Source organism: Narcine bancroftii, chromosome 3 (genome assembly GCF_036971445.1).
Source record: "Narcine bancroftii isolate sNarBan1 chromosome 3, sNarBan1.hap1, whole genome shotgun sequence".
Lineage (NCBI taxonomy): Eukaryota > Metazoa > Chordata > Chondrichthyes > Torpediniformes > Narcinidae > Narcine > Narcine bancroftii.
In genome coordinates, this window is record NC_091471.1 from 275,988,914 (window position 1) to 276,014,464 (window position 25,551).

At 36.9% G+C, this 25,551-nt stretch overlaps 1 protein-coding gene across 4 annotated transcripts in view; it reads right to left on the bottom strand.

The window, feature by feature from the left end:
• Positions 1-25,551, bottom strand: part of stk11 (serine/threonine kinase 11) — a 98,194-nt gene that overhangs the window by 29,318 nt on the left and 43,325 nt on the right. For all 4 annotated transcript variants that reach the window (XM_069928190.1, XM_069928186.1, XM_069928189.1 and 1 more), the window contains exons 7-8: positions 24,127-24,184; positions 10,506-10,702 (exon numbers count right to left, since the gene is read on the bottom strand). In XM_069928190.1, the coding sequence (XP_069784291.1) occupies positions 10,506-10,702; positions 24,127-24,184 (255 nt within the window). The remainder of the gene's footprint in view (positions 1-10,505; positions 10,703-24,126; positions 24,185-25,551) is intronic.

Sequence of the window (25,551 nt, forward strand, 5' to 3'; positions counted from 1 at the left end):
TTACTATTTAAAAACTATACTTAATTATAGCTTCAAAGAATACAAGAAAACAAAAAAAACAGTTAATTTCTTTTGGTAATGATATACAATAGTAATAAAACATTTGAATAAATAGCATCATTAGTCATCTTTTGGAAAAAATCAATATATTTACTGTTGAAAGAAATTATCTCCATCTAGGTGTGCTGTTTAATGCTCTCAATTCTAAAAAAATACTTTGGAGGTGTTGGAGGATATTCGGTATGTCACTGAAGATTTATTTCAGGTGTACTGCAGAGAGTATTCTGGCTGGTTACCTCACTGTCTGGTACAGAGGTGCCGACGTTCAGGTCGAATAAACTCAAGAGGGTTGTTAACTAGGCCTGCGACATAACTGGCACCAGAATTCACTCCATCAAGGACATCTACAAGAGGCGGTATCTACAAGAAAGCAACTTCTATTCGCAAGGAGCCCCACCACCCAAACCATGCCCTCTTACCTCTGCTATCATTGGGGAAAAAGGTACAGGAGCCAAAGACAAGGACTCAGCTGCACAAGGACAGCTTCTACCCCGCTGCCTTTAGATTCCTGAATGATCAATGAACCAAAGACTCTGCCTTACTTTGACTTTTCGTGCACTAGTTTTATTTATTTTTTGGTAATGTTTATATAAGTATTTGAACTGTGAAGCTGCCGTAAAACAATGAATTTCATGACTTGCTCATGACAATAAATATTGATTCTAATGCAAAAACTAAACCAAAATATGTTCAAAGGACCAACTAACATCACTACCAGTCGTAAAACATGGAAGTCTGCAGACACAATGGTTGAAGTAAAAACAATGGAGAAACTCAGCAGGTCAAATGATGTACTTTATGTAGCAAAGATAAAAGATATATCACCAACGTTTTGGGCTTGAGCCCTTCATCAAAGTGTGATGAAAGAGGAGGTGTGGTTCTTTCACTATGCAGTGGTCCAAGTCTGGCAGTGCACGAGACCATGGACAGACACGTCAACAAGGGAATGGAATGGGGAATTGAAATGGATGGCCACTGGGAGATCGACATTATTGTGGCGGACCAAACAGAGGTGCTCAACAAAGTGACCACCCAGTTTGTGCCCAGTCTCGCTGATGTAGAGGAGATCACTATAAAATGGGAGCCAGCTAGCCATTCTGGCATTCAAATACCTGCGACCATTTCCTTCTATCAAAAACTGCTGCTCTAAGTTTAAAAAAAAATGTTTATTAGCCAAGCATTGGCTAATAGTAATCTTTGGCACAACAGTTTAAGAATTCCATTATTCCATGTATTTAAAAAGAACTTGACTAACTTCACAGATGACACCCCATTATTCAAAATGCACATTCCAGATTTGAAATTTGTAACTTTGGCTTCGGAATGAAGAGTATTTATTCTTATAAAGCAAGAATATTATCAGATCACTCTCTATTGACACTGGTAATCACAATGGTAGATAAAGAGAAATTGGTTTATAGATGGCGTCTTAATTCTTTACTGTTAAAAACAACAGATGTTTGTGATTTTATTAGAAGACAAATTTGAAATTTTTGTGAAACTAACTGCATCCACACTAATAAATTTATTATATGGGATGCTTTAAAAGCATATTTAAGAGGACAAATTATGTTATACTTCTAAATGGTAAGACTATATAGGAGAGGTGGAACAATTAGAACATGAGATAACTAATTTAGAAAAAGATCTCCAACAAAGGTATTCTGAAGAAAAAAGAGGAAACATTAATAAAAAATTAGAGTATAATACAATATAAACCTATAGAACAGAAAAAAAATGGTAACAAAAACAAAACAGAATTATGAATTGGGTGAAAGGGTACCAAAGGTACTTTCTTGGCAATTGAAGGAAGATTTCAAGAACAATTAATGCAGTGGAAACTGAGAAATTCTGTTAGTTATGAACCTCAAGAAATTAATGAAAATTTTGCCAAAATATATGAATCAGAATTCTAGGGAGATGTTAACAGAATAGAAAACTTTGTCACATGTAGCATTACCAACATGAGGTTTAGCTAAACAAGCAGAGTTAAATGTTCCCCTTACTGTAAGAGAGGTGGAGGAAGCACTAGTTTCTTTACAAAGTAATACATCTCCTGGAGAAGATGGATTTCTGCCTGAATTTCATAGAGTTTAAAGATTTAGTGATATCTTTGTTTATGGATGTTTTAAATCAGACATTGCAAACCCATACTCCCCATGAATCATTTTCAACAGCAATAATTAGTGTGATCCCCAAAAAGATAGTGATCCTTCATCCTATAGACCTTTATCTTTATTAAATTCAGATTATAAAGATAATTGCTAAAGTTATAACAAATAGATTGACAAAATATCTACCTAAATTGATAATATGGATCAAACAGGTTTTGTGAAAAAGACAAGTCTGCTGATAGCCTGACTCGATTATGGAGTATAATTCATTTAGCACAAATAAAAGGTGATCTAAGTGTAGCAGTATCACTAGATGCAGAAAAGACATTTGATAGATTAGAATAGGATATTTTATTTAAAGTACTAGAAAAATTTGGAGTGGGACAAACTTTTATAAATCGGTTAAGAGCTTTGTATAATTAACCCAAAGCTAAAGTGGTAACAGGTAGTCAAATTTCTGCCCTATTTCGATTAACAAGTTCTAGTAAGACAAGGATGCCCATTGTCACCAGCGTTATTTGTTTTAGCCATAGAACCTTTAGCAGAAGCAATTAGTAGAGATCCGGATATTAAGGATTTTAGAATTAACCAGGACGAACATCAGATTATCAAATTAACATGGAAAAAAAATTACTATAGAGCAGTTCATATGGAAGTTCTTTCTTTGAAGAGGGGAAAAAATCTGCTTGGGTAAAAATAGAATTAGATAAAATAGGAGAGAGAAAAGCAGAAGATATATATAAATGGGATGGCTGCTGAAAGAGACACTCTTCTATTGAAAAATTTGATTAAAATTTGGCATAATACATAATACAAATACAGAAATTGGAATGAGGAGTCATTTATCTCTTTCAACTTCTTTGACTCATTACAGACTTGTACCTTGTACATTAGAAAATCAATTTTTTTTAAATTGGATCTCGTAAAGGGATCAGATATATTGAAGACTTTTATAAGAGTTTGTAAATACAAGTGCTAAATTTGTAAAGGCATTTTTAATTTAAATTATATGCAATTATCTTGAGGGGAGCATAACTGTACATTTTATAAGAGTTTGAAGGAGAATTTTATAAGAGTTTGAACTTTTCTTTTCTTTTTATATAAGGAGAGGGGAAGGGAATAAAAAGTTTATCTGATTGTTTTTCTAAGGGATGTTTTTGTTCTCTCGATGAATTATAAAGGAAACTTGGTATTAATGGAAATTCTGTATTTATGTATTATTAATTATGATTTTTTTTGTATAACAGATATGTGGTTGATATATGATTTTAATATTTGAACTTAGTTTTAAAGTGGATTTCATTTGTTAAATACATGTATTATGTTTGATTTAAATATATGTTTAAGGGTATTATTTTAGTATTGATTTTTTTTGTTGTTAGTAATTTTTTTTGTTATGTTTTTATCTTTTTTTTGTAAGTGGGGTTTTTTATTTTATTTACAACATTGTTAATTAATTCTTCACTCTTTATTTTGGGGGGAGGGTTGGACTAATTTTAAATTAGATGATTAATGTGTTATAATTATTGGGGGGGTTAATTTGTGTAGTTTAATGATGTAGTATTCTAATTTTTATTATCTTATTTTTTATTATTTCATTAAATGTAATTTTTATTTTATTCATGTCATAAAATTTTAAATAAAGTTTAAAAAAAGATATATTGAAGACTTGTGAGCAAGTGCAATTGATGTCATTTGAAAAACAAGAATAAATATGGTATTCTTAATAATACGATATTTTGTTCTATTCAAATCAGAGCAGATTTAAGGGACAAGCTGGATCTAACAGTGTATTTACCAAAGTGCAGCGATTATAGAGTCTTTAATAAGGAAATACATTATCATTTATTTCAAGTGGGGACCCCTAAACTGGGGATTCATAAATCCAGAGAAAGATGGGAGTCAGACTTAAATGATGAGAAGAAATGGGCTGATTTTCATCAAGACTGTAACACTAATACAATAAATGCAAGATACAGATTGGTGCATTATAATCTTTTACATCAGTTATTCCTCACACCACAGAAATTAAATAAATTGAAATCAGATTTATCAGATCAGTGTTTTAGATGTGGTGAAGAGGTGGAAATTTTTTTTTTTTTAAACATCCAACATGCTCTTGTGATAAAGTAAAACCTTTTTGGTTGGAATTAGGAATTTTTATTTTTAAGAACAAATTACAGGAATCCAATTTTCACAAAGTCCAGAATTATTTTTATTAGGTAACATCATAGGGATAAGACCTAAACTTAACTAAATACCAGATAGAATTTGTTAAAATTCCATGAGCAGTGGCAATAAAGTGTACTACACAGTTCCTCCAAAATCTGTATCTTACATTCAAGTTTGGAACAATGGAATGGGGAAATGTACAGTTATGCTCCCCTCGAGATAATTGCATATAATTTAAATAAAAAATGCCTTTACAAATTTAGCACTTGTATTTACAAAAAAAGGATTCAATTTTTAATATTTCTAAATTTTCTTCTAAGCCTCTAAGAGCCCCATTAATGATGAAACAGATATGAACTTTAGATTAGATGGATTTCAACTTTCAGCAATTCATTCTTATTTTCAATCTAACTACTATATATTCTTTTTTTTCCTCTTGGGACTGTAGGGGTGGGGGGGGGAAAGGGTAATGTTGGGGTATTATCACCATGTATTTGATACTCAATATATTATTATTTCTGCTTTATGAAATATATTTGAATGCATGTATGATTAAAAATTTTAAATAAAATATTCCAAAAAAAGAGTATTCATTCTTTTCATCCTGATAACACCCCTCATGAGAGACAACTTTTGAATACAAACCAAAATCTGGATGATAAAATTACAACTTTCACCCTACACGTTACAGTACTGATTTACTTATGAGTAACTTGAATTATATAACAAGTGCAGTTAAAACAGAAGTCCTTTATTTCATGTGAATAGTGACAGAACTTTTCTTTCCATAATGCAATGAGCAAGTGCAATTGATGTCATTTGAAAAACAAGAATAAATACCTTTTTTAAAAAAAGTCTCTAAATGCCTCTAAACAAATCAAAATTAAATGATATCATTAACACCCTGAACAGGACACTGAACACCATTGCCATGAATTCTGCTCACTGTTTTTGATCTCAAAATTGTCATTGTTTTTTTTCTTACTGGTATGTTATCTCCAGTACTTTCTAAATAACCACATTTTTCATCCTTTTCAAACCTAGGTATGGAGAAGCAGTATAGCTTTATGTCCATTAAAAAGTCAAATAAATAGAAGCATAGAAGCAGTCATTTGATTCACTATATACTGCTCCCTTCTACAATAATGTTATTGATTTTCTATCTTGGTATCACTTTATTGTGCTAACCACATGTTCCTTGATCGAAATATTGATTGTCATCTTGAATAGACTCACCAACTGAACTGCCCCCAACTTTCTTTACCAAGCCTCATGATCTCTGGTTGAAATTTCTCATAAACTGGATGATCAATCTCTTATTTTGAGATGAAGAACATTGATTCTAGATGTTCCAGTCAGGGCAAATATAATTTCTCAACTCAATATCTCTGAAGACCTATCCTAGGACCATCGTGTCAATGTAATTGTGAAGAAGGCAGGCTATATTTTGTTTGACCTTTGAAGAAATTTGGTAGGTCATCAAAGACCAGTCTATCTTTGGTTATATGCAAAAGATGCAGGGAAAAGCTGAGAAGATTTTAAATCTGCAAATAACCTATTGTATCTCTTATTTCTGTGAAACCTACAAATATTAGTTCAATGTCATGAACACAAAGAACTTAATGTGTTTACAAAGTTTCAAGATGGAAGCTGGAATTGAATTGCTTATTGTCACATGTACTGAGAATCAGTCAAAAACTTTATTTTGCATGCCATCCAGGCAAGTCAACTCATATAGCACTATATATAAAATAGTGTGACTGCAAGTTAAATAGTGTGGTTTGAGAGAAAAGTACAAAAACATGGTACAATTTTTAAAAATTGCAAGGCATCATATTTTCCCATTGAGAGATCTAATTAAGAGTCTGAGAACAACAATAAATAAATGGTCCTCGTATCCAGAAGAATGTTTTCAAGTATAGTAAAAACCAGTTATCCAGAATTCAAGCAAACGGCAAAACAATTGTGGAAAATAGGTTAAAAAAAAATACGGAAGTTTAAAATTGGCAGACCTCGCCATTAGTTTGCCAATACACGCAACATGCAATCTCAAGCAACCGGAAAATTAATTTATCTACCAATACCCATAATGCTGGTTACCAGGGGTTTTATTGTACGTGCATCTTCTGCTCAACAGAAGTGGAGGGAGACCAGACTGGGACATGTTATTTCTATGTTGGCAGATTTCCCAAGAACAGAAAGTATACAATGGTCAATGGAAGGAAGGTTGGTTTGTATCAAGGTCTGAGCTGCATATACAACACTCCACAGTTTTCTTGCAAATTTTACTATTTGATGACTTGTGTGTTCCAAGTTTCAATGTCCAATAACTAACAAATAATTCAGTTGTCAGTTACCATTAGAATTTTTCAACGAAATGGTTGGCATAGCAGTTAGCACAATGTCTTTACAGCACCAGTATTCAGAACCAGACTGGATGGCTGTAAGAAATTTGTACATTCTCCCCGGGTCTGCTTGGGTTTTCTCTGGGTCTCTGGTTTCCTCCCACCATTCAAAATGTACCAGGATGTATGGTAATAGGGTGTAAATTGGGTGGCACAGGTTCGTGGGCCGAAATGGCCTGTTACCGTGCTGAATTTATGACTAAAAAAATTCCACAATGAAACAATACCATTCAATGCCAAAAAGACGTTGACACCTAAAAATTCAACATGTTAAAGTAAAAACTCCACATCTTTAGATTCAACAGAGAACTATTTTTGAATCACTTTTCACCTCAAGTATCCTAAACTGCTTTACAATTAGTTGAATGTCTTCTGAAGTGTAATGCAGAAAATACAGTAACCCATTTAAATACTGAAACCCCAATCTTCAGGTCAATGAAATATGATCAGATCATCTGCATTGGTGAAGTTGAAGGCTAAAACAATGACCCAGTCATTGATGGTAACCTGTCTACTCCAAACATTTTTGCACCCAGGAACTTGGTTTAATCATGTTATGAACAAATAAAACTTTTGTCATACTAATAAAGGAACAGCAATGGAAAATTCACCAGACATTGGTAAATTCAAAATAAGTTTTTTTTAAACTGTTAATAACATAACCTTTCTTACTTATCTCTAACCTTAACCCCACTATGCGCAAATGTAAATGTTACAATTTAAGCTGGATTCTGAAAAAGTCAATTTTAAAGTGCAGTTTCAAACATCTTGCTGACTTCAGGATCTTTTTAAATTGCAGCTCAGAAATAATTATGAAGCACTTTTGAACATTATATCTTCAGATCTCTTTAAATTCGCAAGTCTCTTGATAAGCTGTCTTTCAGAGAGATATTCTTCAAACAGAAGAGACCATCTGGGCATAAATGAAGCTGCCTCTCGTTTCTTTATAGAGCAGTCTGAGTGGCTATTTTCTTTTAAAATTCCACAGGGTGTTCCTTCTGTTAATAAGGAATAAACAGATCCTTTTCAAAGGATTTGGAAACTTTACTTCTTAGAGGTAGTCAGAAGTGGTCTTACTTATTTAAAAGCCACTTATGTTGTGCATCTCCTACGATAAGGATAATACAAGTCTTGTCTTCCCAGGAAGTCAAGTGTTTCTTCAATCTCTTCTGATGAAAATGTCTCTGCCTTCAGCATATACTTCCCTGACATCATGTGATGTTACATCATCAATTAGATCAATAAATTCCTGGAAATCATGTGACCATTTATTGGAATATTTAACAGTTGCTAGCTCGAGTTTCTTGGAAACTATGTGACCTTCATAACTCTGGCTTGCAGACATCACGACTCTGAAAGATTACCCCATTCTGAATGTATTGTATGGGTGTACGTAACCCTGCTCCAAACCAACTACATTACCTAATACATATTTTTAAGAAATATAGCTAAATAAACCTAAATATTAACACAAATCCATTACAATCAAAACTTGGGGGAAAGAAAAAGAGTAAGGAAATGCTCCAGTGACAAACTATCTACCAGCTTGGACCACAAGTTATACGACTATGATTTAAGACCATAACCTTCTGACAGATCAATTGAGCCAAGAACTACCAATTTAATTGGGGGTAATTTATGTCACCTTTCCTGGTTTTGAGTTTTTCCCAGAAGATATTCAGAATTTCTTATTTGGGTTAACTAACTCAATATCTAACACGGCATCACGCTTGAATAACTGCTTTCAAGGTGAAATAATGTATTGCTGACACCTCTACTATTTGATGATTCTTTAAAGAATTCCTGATCTTTCAATAAATCAATGAAAAGAATCTCAGGGTTGTAAGTGATGTCATGTATGTACTCTGACAATAACTTTGATGTGTAATAAACTGAGAACCTATTACAACTATACTCAGTTACAGTATATTTTAAAGAGCAACTTTACATTTGTAACACTTTTCAAATAATTTGGCTTGACTACCTTTACAAGATAATCATTTCCATTCCTAGAAAATAACAATCAAAACATCCCAAAAAGGAACTTGTCAGGAACTTGCAAAGTGTTACAGTGCCATAAGGAGACAGTGAAATAAATGATCAGAGACTTAGTCAAAGAGGTAGACCATATTTTTTTTTAAAATACAAAAGATATTTTCCTAAAAGAGGAAAGCAGAGAGATGTTGCAAGATAACTCTTGAGCTCCAGGACCAAACTGCCAAGGTCACTAATGGACCACTTCAATTCATACATGCTCAAAATGGGAGAACTAGAAAGTTAGATAAGAAAGTCTGCAGATTCTATGGCCAAATGCAAAACACAAATGTGCTGGAGAAGCTCAGCAAGTTTCCAGCATGTTTGTGATTTAAATTAGAAAGTTGTATAGCCAAAGGTGACAAAATTTAAATAGAAATTAAACAATAGAGGGATTTACAAACAACATGAGAATTTTTAAATCAATGTTAATGAACTTGAATTAATGCATCATAGGCCAATAAGCAAAGGTGCTGAACAAGACTTGGAAGCAAATCTTGTACATGGGCAATGTTTAAAATGACCACATGTCTGGAGATTAGAACAGTCAGCAGTTTATTCTGCGAAGAGCGCTGTCTAATAATGCTATACATAGTCTGCTAGTGCTTTATATAGCCCTACCTGGCACATCTGTTCCAGTCCAGAAGTCAGACTTGAGGAAAGTTATCAATGTACACAATTCACTGCACTGCATGATCAAATCAGCCAGATAAGGCTAAAACCCCAAAGAATCACAAGAATTACATACATTATTAATTCATTCAATTTAGGGATCAAATTTCATCTCATTCAAACTGTATGGCAGGAGATGAGTAAACATTTCTGGCAAAAGCTATTTCATTATTTTTCCTAATTTGTTACAGAACAGATTATTAAGCCTCAAACTGAATATCCAAGAGTGTAGCCAGTTTGCCATTGATTTGAAGGAAGCCAAATAAATGGCTAAACTAATTGTTCAGTTTTCTCTCAGTACCTGGCTTGTTTATCTGAAGATTGCATTCAAATAAAATCTAAACTTAATTCAAGGGTTAATTTGCAGTCTTCAAATAAAGTCCTCAGAAAAGAGAACAATTAAATTGCATGTATAATGGTACAGACAAGTAACTTTAAGCTCCTTTGCAGAATTCATGATTTATCCAAGTTATTTATCACTCTTGTACCAAATATGTCAGACCCAAGCATCATTTTAACAAGGCTTATCCCTGCCGCTTCAGATGAAATAATTTGATCTTCTGAGCACTGAGACCAATTGGATTAGTCAAATTTGAAAATGTGACTAAAATGTCACTATCTCATTAATTCTAAATGATTTTCAACAAGATACACGATGTACAAAAGCCTAGAAACTGAGCCAACCATGGACACGCACAGGAAAAGTTTTAAATTGCATGGGCAAGTCAAGAGAAAGCCAGAAATATGTTAATACGACCAACAAAGGGGACCATCAAGGTGCAAAATAAGAGTCATAAAAACACAAGTATTTACAGAAATACAAGTTCAATGAAAATGAATATATATCTATAGCAGCAGAAGAACTGATTAAAAGTTGTATGCCATGTCTACACAGGTGAAATAGTGACATATGAAAATCACCGAAAACCAATAGGATTTGCCAATATTGAACCGCGTCATAATCATTTGGACTCGACTGTTCTTTTCTGTGAAATTACTCCTATTGCTTAATTTGAGCAGAAAAACAATATGCGAGTTAACAACATACCGGGTACTGTAAAATCCTGAGTATAAATTATTTCATCTTCCACATCTTCATTGTACAGATCTTCTTCTTCATCATTGTAACCATGCAAGTCTTCCAGGTAAGGCACCACTGTCATACTTCTCCATTTGTCCTTGGTCTCTGGGCTTGGAGGAATAGGAACAGGATTTTCTGTCTGAGGATGTTTTTTCCGAAACCAACTGTACATTTCAGAAAGAAAATAACGTGATATTAGTTAAACTGATGACATTTCCAAATTTCTGTACCTCTTGCTCCTTCTTCCACAACTTTGCCATCGCAATATATCAGCATAGACTCGCTATTTCCAAATATAAAAGGAATCCAGCAATGATGAAAAAAATATGACCAATTAAAAAAAAAACTTGCATTGAAGAAACAACAAAGCACAATGGTGGAAAGAGTTAAGCCAAATAACCAAAAAATAGATGATATTCCCAGAGATTCATGGACAATTTATTGGTGACGCAATGGAATAATCCAACTTTAAAAGTTACACTACATGGAACGGATTGTGACAAAAATGTGAAATTCAAAATTTGAGCATCTGTATGTACTTGTCAGCCACAAACGAGCCTGCAGCTGACGTGGACATTTACCCCCTCCATAAATCTTCGTCCGCGAAGCCAAGCCAAAGAAGAAGAACATTTTGTCAAGTACAACTCAAATCTCCACATACTTCCATATTTCAAGATATTTATGAACATTTAACATCAACTATTACCTTATTTATTTCCAGCAGCCTATTTAGGTCATATGGCTGGTCAATGGAAAAGATTAATCTTTCAGAGTTAGAGAGATGGGCCATTCAGCCCTCTTCTTCCATGCCAATCAATGAGCAGCGATTGAACCCACTCCATCATTTGGTCTGAATCTTCAATGCCCACCCAGATAATTCAAGATATTTCTTAATGCTGTTAGCAACTTTGCTTCTGCCTCTCTCACGAGCAGGGCAACTCATCACTCTATGGGTGAAAAAGATCCTCAAATCCCCTCCAAATATCTTGCCCTCAACCTACATCTGTGTTCTCGTTTTGTTCACATTTGACAAGGGAAAAAAATTCCTGCACTTCCACTAATCTGTAAATCCTAATTTTATACACATTAATCATCTCCCCTCCTTAACCTCCTCCACCCTATGGACATAGATCTGGCCTCTCCAGTTTCTCCTTATAATTAAAAATAATCCATCCTAAGGAGTCTCCTCCATGTTTACATCTTTCCCATGGTGTGATGGCCAAAAATGCACACAGTCCTCCAGGTGAGATTTGTCCAATGTTTTACAAAAGTTGGGAGCATAATCTCTCTGCTTTTGTATTTACTGTCCCAATTAATGAAGAGTACCATTCATATGCCTTCTTAACCACTCTATGTACTTTCACTGCCACCTTCAAGGATGTTGGACTTCTGCAGCAAGGTCACTCTTTTCCTCGATATTCCCAATGGTTTCTTACATAGCCTCAGCCGTTCTCCGAAAAAGCCTCACCTCACTCGCCTGGATTAAACTCCATCTCTCAGCCCGTTTCACCAACTTGCTGATATCACACTGTGGCCTCCCATCAAATCATCTGCAAACTTGCTGATGATCAATCACATTTATTGTAAACAGCAAAGGTCGAAGCAATGGGGCGCCACTGGTCACAAACACAACCTTCTAATATCACCCACTGTCACTCATTGTCAAGGTACTTTTGAATAAAATTTGCCAATATGGCCTTTGGACTAGCATCCCATGTAGAATCTTGTTGAAAGTCCTGACCAAGGGCAACACACACATTTACCACACTTGACTACTTCCTGAAAACATGCAATCAGATTCATCAGACAAGATTTACCCTTTGCAGAGCCACTATGGCCTTCTCCGATTGGTCCCTGGTTTTCCAAGTAATTATTAACTTGTTGCTCAGAATTTTTCTCCAAATTTTTCCTGATTGATGTTAGGCACAGGTCTATAATTGTCAGGCTTTGACCTGCTTCCCTCTAGTAAAGAAGGATAATATTTACCATCCTCTGTCATCTGGTATCTCTCTGGACAATAATTCACTGTGCTCTGAATCAACATAGCAAAAAGATGTCAGATACAATGCATTATCTTCACTTTTGCCAATAGTATATTATATACGTCAATTTGATAAGTATTTATTTTTTCTCTAGATCTTGAAGGTAGCAGCGAAAGTAGAGAGATGTGTTATGTCGCTGGCCAGCAATTACATTATCCTTGCCTTTAATACGAGTTATCATTAAATCATATTCCTGCAAAGTTAAATTCCATTTTAACAACATTGTTTTTCATTTTACTCAAGAACACCAAGGGATTATGGTCAGTATACACAAAAGTGTTTTCTACAAAGCCAGTACAAGGAACAATAATTCTTTCTTTATGGTAGAATAATTCTTTTGATATTCATTGAATTTACTGGATAAGTAAGCCACTGGATGGTCAATCTCATCACACCCATTCTTTTGTAATAACACTGTTCCAACGTCTTCAACATTAGCATCTACTGCTAAATAAAATGGCTTTAAGTTTATCAAATGCTTCCTGACAAAATTCTGTCCAAACAAATTTTTCACCCTTCTTCAGAAGGTTAGTCAAAGGAAGAGTGACATCAGCAAACATTTTACAGAATTTTTGATAATACCCTACCATTCCCATACAGCTTTCTTACCCGTGAGAACAGGAAACTCAGAAATCGTCTGAACTTTTACCTGAACAGGCACCAATTTTTCTTGAGCAACAACATAACCAAAACAAGACAATAGCATGGCCAAATTCACTTTTAGCTAAATTAACCGTAAGGCTGGCTTTCGAAAGTTTGTCAAACAATTTCTCTAACTCAGATGTGTTTCTCAGGTGTCATTCTCCATAACCAAATCATCAATAATAAGCATCTGTATGCTCTAAACCTTGAATCACAGAATTAATCATTCTTTAGAATGTCTCTGGAGCATTTTTCATTCCAAATGGTAAAAGATTGTACCCTACGAGGTTACAAATGCAGAATTTTCCCTACCTCTCTCTATTAAGGGAACAAACCAGTAATATTTCAATAAGTCCATCTTCACAAGAAACTTAACCTTTCCAACCTTGTCCACTCAATCATCCACCCTAGGGATAAGATAGGCCTCTGTCTTTTTTACGTCATTAACTTTTCTGTAATCAGTGCAAAATCTAACTATCCTATCTGATTTAGGCATCAGGACACAAGGTGAACTCAAATCTGAGGTAGAACGTCTAATAATATTCTTTAACATATATTCAATCTCTTGATCTACCAGTCCGCATTTTTCAACATTTATTCAATATGGATGTTGTTTGATAGGTTCTGCATCTCCAACACCATGACAAGTTATTGGGATTCTCTTAGACAGGTTCCTAAATTTCAATAATAGCTGTTTCATTTTCTCCTTTTCCTGGGGCATCCAAATTCAGCAAACACTCGAATTTGAAGGGACCCTCAGCTTGTACTGTCTCATGCTCCTTAGACTCTTTAGTTTCATCAACAACCAATACCATTGGTGAAGGTTCTTCCTTGCTCAAAGCCAAGTTCTCAAAACAAGGTTTTAACCTGTTGATAATAGTAACTCTGCATTTCACTTCTCCAATCAGGGGTTCTAACTATGTAATTGACTTCATTCACCTTTGACTATCTCATATGGGCATGAAAATTTTGCCCCAAGGGGATTGGAATTTGCTTGGAAACTGGATTAACACTTTATCCCCCAGTTTGCAAGTTCTCACCCTTACCTTTTTACATCAGGCCTTCATTTTGCCTTGGACCATTTTCAAATTCTCGAGCAAGTTTACAGACTTTCTGCAAATGATCTTTAAACTTTGAAAAAATTCTAACAAATGGATATACTCATTGTTCCTTCAACAACACTAAAGGTCCTCTAACTTGGTGTCCAAACACCAGCACAAAAGGGTTCAACAATAATGACCTTGTCAAAGAGAATTAGCAGAAATGACCATTTCACAAAGCAATTCCAACTCTGCTTTATCAGATGACTTGCTAATCAATAATGATAAACTGTTTAAGTGTCTCAAACACATGACTCATCCACTAATTTAACAGATTCCTGCTGTTAAATATGCTTTCATGACATTAAGAACACACCTTTTCATTTCCTCAACTAACACCAGCTCTCAGTCTGTGATAATTATCTTTTTTTTTATGTGCACCATCAGTTTTGTCACACAAAGCTAGTCACCGATTTCCTCAAATTCCTGAATTTTTGCCTAAAAGCTTTTGGAACTAATTCATAAGCTTTAAGCACAGCTTGTTTCACAGTTCCATAATCAGCATCTTATTCAGTTGTAAGGGCAGTGTAAGCCTATTGGGCTTTCCATTTCATCACACTTTGTAACATGAGGGACCAAAGATCTTGTGGCCACTTTAAATTCTCAGCAACTTTCTCGAAATATTTATCAATCTCAGCCTCATCAAATGGAGGAACTCACCTAATCTCCATGCTGGTCACAAACCTCTCTCTAGGACCTGAAGATGAAACTCTAGTTTTCTTCTTCTCTCTCACATTGCTTTTGCTTCTGCTTCCTCGCTTGCTCCTTTTCAAGTCTACATCTCAAATACATGCAGCTCAAACTGCCTTTTCTTCTTTGCTTTCTCTAACTTTGCTTTTCTGCTTCCTTCACCTCAACTTTTCTAACACCATCTTTTCCAATGGTAACTGCTGCTCAAGGGATTTACTCTCGGGAAATTTTTCTGACTCCCCCTCTCCAAATTTCCCTGCTGCTATATAGTGTTGTTCTACAATTCTCAAGATCTCAGCTTTTTTCATAGATGGTTTTATTGTACCAAGTCCCAACCTTTGGGCAACATCCACCAACTCATCCATTTTCATCCTCTGCAAACCTACAGAGGAGATTTTAAAAACTCATCAATATCCATTGCTGATGTTTTTACACATACACAAACTTTTTCATTGCCTTTCAAAAAGGAATTTATTCAATCAAATCGAAAATCAATCGTTCAATAAGCTTCAATTTTGGTTATATCCCGGAAAATTCCCAAATTTGTTATAATCACACACCAGCAGCAATGGAAATTCACCAAGAGATTTGTTTTTCTTTTAATATATTAATAACTACCAACAATTCAATGTGCATGTGTGTGCGTTTATGAGGGAGAGGGGGAGAGATCCAGGCGATTACAGCTTAGGCACAATTCTGGAAAGTCAGTCACAAAGATCCATCTTACAAATCCTGTGTTGAGAATCAAACTTTTAAACTAATGTTTAAAAGTTATTATGTAGGAAGTGAAACACTGAGTGATCAGATTGCCGCAAACTCATGAACCCTTGTTGAATTTCTTCAAGAGAAATGTCCTTTCATACGAATGGCTGTCACAACTCCCCTCTTGCGTGGGGGAAATGAAACCCCAGGCACAGGTCAGACAAAATGACCATCAAAATGGTCACAATCCAAATACAGGAATGATCCTGCTTCCTTTACCCTGATATGGGTCAATCAAAATGACCATGACAATTGTTCAATAATTACCCTGTCAAGGAGAATTAGCAGAAATGACCATTTCACAAAGCCATTCCAACTCTGTTTTATCAGATGAATGGCTGATCAATAATGATAAACTGTTTCTTTAAGTGTCTCAAACACATGACTCAATCATATGTCCCATCGGTTTTTCTCTTGTTCTTGGAACTTCTGCCAGAGCATTACATTGCTTATAGCCAACACTCAATGGTGCCATTCAGTCTGTAAAAATGTTGTGAAATCTATGAATGATTTTCACCTGGTACCAACTCCCAAAGTAACACTCACGAAAAATCAGATGCTTGTAATATAGATTTACCTCAAGATATCATAAACTCTAGGGTACACACCTTCAACCTGTAACATTTTACAATCAGCATGGCAGTCTCTATGCTGATATCCCCTGGTATCCAGCAACTATGACGATTGCTAGATGCCAGATAAGTGGATATTCCAGTTACTTGAGACTTGCTCTTACAATGCCTAATACACCTGCATTAAGAATTAAAAGTTTAAAATACAAAAGACAAAAACATTATATTTATGCTGAACAAACTTCACTTGCACAAAAATACAAATTTTTCTTTATTTTCAGTCACATACTTTGAAAAAAAAATTAACTGTTACTACATCTAAAGGTTCCTCCCCCTCCACAGGCTTACCCAAAAGACAAACAAAAACATTATATATAATTAACAACCCTTCCTACTGGGGCGACACTGTATGTGTATGGATTACCCAAACCATTACAGCTTGGGCACAATTCTGGAAAGTCTTAGACTTTCTTAGAAATCCTGTGTTGAAACACAAGACTTTTAAATTGGTGTCCAGAAGTAATTACGAAGGAGGTGGGAGAGAGTGAGTGGACTGGACTGCAGAAAACTCACAAATCCTTGTCGAGTTTCTTGTTGAAATATCCTTTTGGACAAACGGTTGTGTAGGGGAAACGCAAGGGTCAGTTGAAATGATTATTACTTCGGTCACGATCCAATGCAGCAATTCTTCTGCTTTCAAAACCCAGATGCAGGTCAAGCAAAGTGACCTTTCCTTTGGTCATGGTGGTTCAATAATTGTCCTGGCAGGGAGGATTGGCCAAATTGTCCATTTCACACTGAGTCACTCTACCTCAGTGTTCATCAGATGGTCAATAATAAAATCCAGTTTCTTTCAGTGTCCCACTCACATGACTCTGTCACATTCACATGACTCTCTCACCACCTGTTTTCCTGGATAAACAACCATCCAACTTCCTCTTTCTCCAGTGTTTATTGTTTGTACTTGATGGTGCCATCTAGTCTCACAACTGTGAATGGTTGCAGCTTGTATTAATCCTTAAAGTGGCAGTGACACTAAATGAAACAGGAGCTCGTAATAGATTCAACAATCCCACCCACTTGAACCAAGATGGAGTTCAGGCTTCACTCAATGTAACTGAAACAGGTTTTAAAAAAAAAATTAATTACACAACAAATCTTTCCTTCAGGTGTCAACTCCTGCAAGGAGAGCACTAGAGCTCGACTCCCAATTCCATTATGTTTTGAAGCCTGAAGAGAGAGATGGCACAAACCATTCAATTGCCCAAAGAACATTCAAAAGTTCAAATGGAAAATTCTGCTGTTTACCATAAACTGTAGTGCAACCTATGACTAATTCTACCATTTAAACTTGAAAGATTCACATCAATTTAATATTCCAACCACGTTGGAAATCTCATTTTGTAGAGAATCAAAAGTGATGTTTAATGATCTTGTACAAGATTGTTCACATGAACACTTATTCTTAATGTTAATAAGAATATGTTAACTTAAGCACTTTTGTTCTTCTTAATACAGAGCCTAGCCCACATGAATTTATTGAGAGCCACTTCCAAATGAGAAAAATAGGAGAAGCAAGTAATTAAAATCAATGTACTCTATCCCTATTTTATTCAAAAATTAAAAATTGCACAATCTCATGGTGAAATACAGTAAAACGTCTGGTTTCAGATACCTATGGGGGATTGGAAGATGCCAGATAAGTGTATTTTCCGGTTGCTTGAGACTTACTCTTATAATGCCTAACTAATACACCTGCATAAGAATAAACAGTTTAAAAGACAAAAGACAACATTTAACTTTTACAATTTTTAAAATGTATTTTCCTATTATTTTATTCTCATGTATTTTATTTATTTATTTTTTCCTCAATTTTTTTTTGCTGATGGCTTGAATTCCAGATATGCTGTAATTACATTGTACATGATGTCCTACTTAGATGTTGACTCGTACTTCAGTTAAGGACAAATTTAATTTTAACAAAGCTAAAGACATCTTATAGCTTTAGACTATATAAAAATAGGAAAGAGCCAAGTTTTCCCGGACGTACACTCGGGAGCACATTATTTCCCGGACGTACACTCGGGAGCACATTATTTCCCGGACGTACACTCGGGAGCACATTATTTCCCGGACGTACACTCGGGAGCACATTATTTCCCGGACGTACACTCGGGAGCACATTATTTCCCGGACGTACACTCGGGAGCACATTATTTCCCGGACGTACACTCGGGAGCACATTATTTCCCGGACGTACACTCGGGAGCACATTATTTCCCGGACGTACACTCGGGAGCACATTATTTCCCGGACGTACACTCGGGAGCACATTATTTCCCGGACGTACACTCGGGAGCACGTTATTTCCCGGACGTACACTCGGGAGCACATTATTTCCCGGACGTACACTCGGGAGCACATTATTTCCCGGACGTACACTCGGGAGCACGTTATTTCCCGGACGTACACTCGGGAGCACGTTATTTCCCGGACGTACACTCGGGAGCACATTATTTCCCGGACGTACACTCGGGAGCACATTATTTCCCGGACGTACACTCGGGAGCACATTATTTCCCGGACGTACACTCGGGAGCACATTATTTCCCGGACGTACACTCGGGACCACATTATTTCCCGGACGTACACTCGGGACCACATTATTTCCCGGACGTACACTCGGGAGCACATTATTTCCCGGACGTACACTCGGGACCACATTATTTCCCGGACGTACACTCGGGACCACATTATTTCCCGGACGTACACTCGGGACCACATTATTTCCCGGACGTACACTCGGGACCACATTATTTCCCGGACGTACACTCGGGACCACATTATTTCCCGGACGTACACTCGGGACCACATTATTTCCCGGACGTACACTCGGGACCACATTATTTCCCGGACGTACACTCGGGACCACATTATTTCCCGGACGTACACTCGGGACCACATTATTTCCCGGACGTACACTCGGGACCACATTATTTCCCGGACGTACACTCGGGACCACATTATTTCCCGGACGTACACTCGGGACCACATTATTTCCCGGACGTACACTCGGGACCACATTATTTCCCGGACGTACACTCGGGACCACATTATTTCCCGGACGTACACTCGGGACCACATTATTTCCCGGACGTACACTCGGGACCACATTATTTCCCGGACGTACACTCGGGACCACATTATTTCCCGGACGTACACTCGGGACCACATTATTTCCCGGACGTACACTCGGGACCACATTATTTCCCGGACGTACACTCGGGACCACATTATTTCCCGGACGTACACTCGGGACCACATTATTTCCGGACGTACACTCGGGACCACATTATTTCCCGGACGTACACTCGGGACCACATTATTTCCCGGACGTACACTCGGGACCACATTATTTCCCGGACGTACACTCGGGACCACATTATTTCCCGGACGTACACTCGGGACCACATTATTTCCCGGACGTACACTCGGGACATTATTTCCCGGACGTACACTCGGGACCACATTATTTCCCGGACGTACACTCGGGACCACATTATTTCCCGGACGTACACTCGGGACCACATTATTTCCCGGACGTACACTCGGGACCACATTATTTCCCGGACGTACACTCGGGACCACATTATTTCCCGGACGTACACTCGGGACCACATTATTTCCCGGACGTACACTCGGGACCACATTATTTCCCGGACGTACACTCGGGACCACATTATTTCCCGGACGTACACTCGGGACCACATTATTTCCCGGACGTACACTCGGGACCACATTATTTCCCGGACGTACACTCGGGACCACATTATTTCCCGGACGTACACTCGGGACCACATTATTTCCCGGACGTACACTCGGGACCACATTATTTCCCGGACGTACACTCGGGACCACATTATTTCCCGGACGTACACTCGGGACCACATTATTTCCCGGACGTACACTCGGGACCACATTATTTCCCGGACGTACACTCGGGACCACATTATTTCCCGGACGTACACTCGGGACCACATTATTTCCCGGACGTACACTTGGGACCACATTATTTCCCGGACGTACACTTGGGACCACATTATTTCCCGGACGCACACTTGGGACCACATTATTTCCCGGACGCACACTTGGGACCACATTATTTCCCGGACGCACACTTGGGACCACATTATTTCCCGGACGCACACTTGGGACCACATTATTTCCCGGACGCACACTTGGGACCACATTATTTCCCGGACGCACACTTGGGACCACATTATTTCCCGGACGCACACTTGGGACCACATTATTTCCCGGACGCACACTTGGGACCACATTATTTCCCGGACGCACACTTGGGACCACATTATTTCCCGGACGCACACTTGGGACCACATTATTTCCCGGACGCACACTTGGGACCACATTATTTCCCGGACGCACACTTGGGACCACATTATTTCCCGGACGCACACTTGGGACCACATTATTTCCCGGACGCACACTTGGGACCACATTATTTCCCGGACGCACACTTGGGACCACATTATTTCCCGGACGTACACTCGGGACCACATTATTTCCCGGACGCACACTTGGGACCACATTATTTCCCGGACGCACACTTGGGACCACATTATTTCCCGGACGCACACTTGGGACCACATTATTTCCCGGACGCACACTTGGGACCACATTATTTCCCGGACGCACACTTGGACTACATTATTTCCCGGACGCACACTTGGACTACATTATTTCCCGGACGCACACTTGGACTACATTATTTCCCGGACGCACACTTGGACTACATTATTTCCCGGACGCACACTTGGACTACATTATTTCCCGGACGCACACTTGGACTACATTATTTCCCGGACGCACACTTGGACTACATTATTTCCCGGACGCACACTTGGACTACATTATTTCCCGGACGCACACTTGGACTACATTATTTCCCGGATGCACACTTGGACTACATTATTTCCCGGATGCACACTTGGACTACATTATTTCCCGGATGCACACTTGGACTACATTATTTCCCGGATGCACACTTGTACTACATTATTTCCCGGATGCACACTTGGACTACATTATTTCCCGAATGTACACTTGGACTACATTATTTCCTGGATGTACACTTGGACGACATTATGTTAGTGGATAATGCAAAAACAAAACAGCAAGTAATTAATTTCAAAGATTTTAAGCAAGTTTTGTTTCAGTGTCTACAACAATTAGCATTTCAAACATTTTCCGTTCTTGTCAGAAGAAAATTCCCTGAAGGGTAAATTATTGTGTTCTAGTCTCTTCCCTTTGGCTGATAAATAATGCCAACATGAATTTGAATTCTGTACAAGATACCTTCATTCTCTCGTCTCTTACTATAATGCTTTATCAACTAATTCATTCACACTTGGGCTGACATTCTTCACACAGAGCCTGCACAAAACAGCCAGTGTTTGATGTGCTACAAGCAAAGTAACGAAACATTTCTTTCAAGCAACAGCCATTATTCCACATACCTTTCTGAGAATGGTTAAGTAAATATCCCGCACATTATTTGGACTAGTGTACAAGTTATAGAAATATGCAAACATAGCCCTTGTATGAAGCACAACACATACACCAGGATGATCTCTCAACTTAGAGCGCTACATTCTTAACACTGCTCACTAAAGACTGAGCTTTATTCTTTTCAATTTAAATGATCGAAGGATTATATGACTGTCATGCTTAAAATGATGAAGGAGATCAAGGGAAACAATTTCATTTGGTGAGGAAATCAGAGCAAGTGACTGACATCTTGAAACTATTGCTAGGTCAGATGGCAATTGAATTATAAAACAAATTTTCCACACATTGAGACAAATTGGGAATATTACAAAAGATGAAGAATCTAAGTCACTTGTAATTTTTAAACATAGACTGGATTTATATCATTAGTTCAAAGGTATCAGGGAATATAGGCAAGTAAACTGGTAGAAAAGGATTATAAAGCATGAACAGGCTGTCTTTCTACAGAAGTCTGAAAATCCGGACTGTTCAGGGATTGGGTCAATCTGCATTTATGGATTTTCTGAATTCTTGGGCAGTTCTTTTAAAATTCAAATTCAAGGAGGAATAAAGAAGAGGCGAACAGGTAAATTTTGATAGTTGATTCATTCGCAAATACAGCATGCTTCATTTATCAAAACACGCAGCTTGAAAGAAAAATAAAGTGGCCGCTGGTTGTCCCTGTGCATCTTCAGTGCTTACGTGTGTGCACCCACACACAAGAGCCCACTAAATTTTAAAAGTTCAAAAGTTTTTGAAAAGTCTGGATTCTTGGATGGTGCAGATTTTCTGGCATTCAGATTTTAGACTTCTACTAGACTGCATTTCTATCCAATTTTTTTTATTTTTTAAAAAGACAATTATCACATTTATCTTTACATTTTAGGTCCTGTATTTTCCTCTTAATGTTTTTTTTTCTCATTCAATTTAACCCAGATGAAATTCCACTTATAGAACAAAATAAGGGAACAATTCCAGTAAATTTATAATCCATGATCTTTCGAAAAATACCTACAGTATTTGAACCCGCATGTCAAAACATTGTGCTCACTCCAACAAAAATCCCAAAGGTTACTTGGTCCTGCCTCAGTGAGCAGTACTTTAGACAAGCAAAGTATATGCAACCCTCCCACTCAGACATGCCATCTGGTAAACAACAAGATTAGCTCTAAAAATTGCTGCATGGCAAATTAAGGAAAGAGCTTCTGCCATCTTATTTATTATTCAACAACTGTCAGTCAGTTTTCATTTCATCCATCCTTCTCTGACAACTGTGGCTTCTGAAAACCAATTAACTGATATGCAACCCAGTGGGGAACTATTCTTAAGCCACAGGAGATGGCAACATACCTTTAATCTAAAAGGGCAATGTGTCCATCGGAAGTCAATATTTCTTATCCTAGAATGCTCAGTATTTAAAATGTTTCTTGGGAAGGTGGGGATACAAGATGGGGTGATTATTTGCTAATGGACAATAGTTATTAACTTCCTCAAAAAGGATTAATATTTTTTGAGCAGTTTAAAACACTAGGAAACAATCCACTTAAACAGTACTTAGCAAATGTATTACTAAAATTAAATACATCTTTGAGGAACCAGGAAAAGGTTATGCTCTCAGTGTGCAATATGATAAAGTCAATTAAACAAGAGATTATATATTTTTAGAATGTTGAGAGAGAATACAACATACACATTTTGATTTTAAATGTCAAACTTGCATCTTAGCTCCAAATTAGGCTTTACATGTTTTGCTAATTTTCTACCTCTTGGGTGCATTTGCAAAAGTTTTAGTTATCAGTACAGATGCGGAGAAGATGACATGGAGTCAAGACCTGTCCACAACAGTATAAGAAAAACTGTCCCAACAAAGCGAAAAAAAAGACTAGGGTAGATGACTTCAAGGCAGAATTGGCATTAGTTCAAAAGAGCAAGTCACTGCCTCTGATTGATGTGGATAGAGTAAACCCTAGATTCGGACAGAGACAGTGAATTTGGTGAACAAGTAGTAAGGATCTGAGTAACTCAATAATATGATGAAAAATGCACTTAAAAATGAAAATTACCACCAAGATTCCCTAAACATACAGACATGTATCCAATGCAAACATTAATTCAATTCTATTACATAGATTTTATTTTGATAAAAGGAAGCTACTCCTAAATCCCAATTTACTTTAGAATTCACCTTCTTTGTTGATGTTAAGAAACTTACTTGTGCTGTCTAATCTGTTGTATTGAAAATCTTTTCACAGGATCATATTCAAGCATACCTGCAAGGATAAAAAATGTGTTCATATAAAACAATGATAATTTGCTTAAAAATCACCAACATTTCTGTGTGTTTCTTAGTTACATAAAGTATAATTTAAGACTTTGTGAAACACAAAAGTCTGCATACACTGTGATTGTAGTAAATACACAAGAGATGCTGGAGGAAGAGAGCAGGTTTGCAGCATTCATAGGAAGTAAAGATATACTTTATAACCTATATAACCAATGTTTCGAGTCTGTCGCTTGAAGGAGGACTCAGGCCAAAATGTTGGTTATTTCTCTTCACCTTCTATGGTCGCTGTGTGACCCGAGCTCCTCAAGCATTTTTGTAATTTTATTAAGTCTTATATTTTCTAGGTCAATTTGTAGTGCTATAGCACAAAAGGAAAAGAAATAATGGTGCAAGGAACTTGAAGAGAATGAAAAGATTAATCACTAAAGTGGAGTACTCAAAAATCAGTGGGGCTAGTTGCAAATTAATAAAAATATATCAATGTTGCGCAAAATATTGAATAAAGGTGGTAGTAATCCTTTATCACATCAATTCAGGTTTCAAGTAGCCATCTAGAAATTACCAATTATGATTTATTGAGACTTTACTCTTACTAAATACGTGCATATACTGTACTATGCCAGAACTTGCTTATCTCATTGTTGATCTAGTATTTCAAATTTTGTTTGCAGAAATAAGAGATCAGGATTCATCTCAAATAGAATTAGTTCCATTTTTCGGTGCTACAATTTAAAAAAAAAATTTATACCGACCCTTCTGGCCCAAAAACTCGTGCTGCCCAAGTACCCCCATTAGCCATATGTTTTGAAAGGTGGGAGGAAACTGGAGCACTTGGAGGAATCCCGCGGAGACACAGGGAAAACACAAACACGTTATTGATGGATAACACCGGATTCCAACCCTTGCACCAACCTCTACACTAACCGTACCACCACGGTATATTACAGTAAGTTTTATCAGCATGCACTTAAAGCACATGACTGAAGCAGTTGAGAAATCAGTAAAAAGTAAAACATCATTATATTGCTAATCATCATTCTAGCCATGAATACTTCTGGCACTTGGATATGTACTATGAGAATTAAGTTATTAATCAACCATATTAACACTAATGTTTGATAGGATTATTCAAAGGAATAATTCCATTTCTTTGCAAATGTTACTGATAGAGTAACTTGATACCTTGATCAATGTGCTATTATGGAAAAAGTAGAAACTGAGAAAATTCAGAAGAAATTTCATTTTCATCACAGTTCTAAAATAAACAGACAATAAAACATGTTTATTACCATAAAGTACATCCTCAGCAGACTGACGGTTTGTTAGCGCATCTCAAATACTGTTGCCATTAAA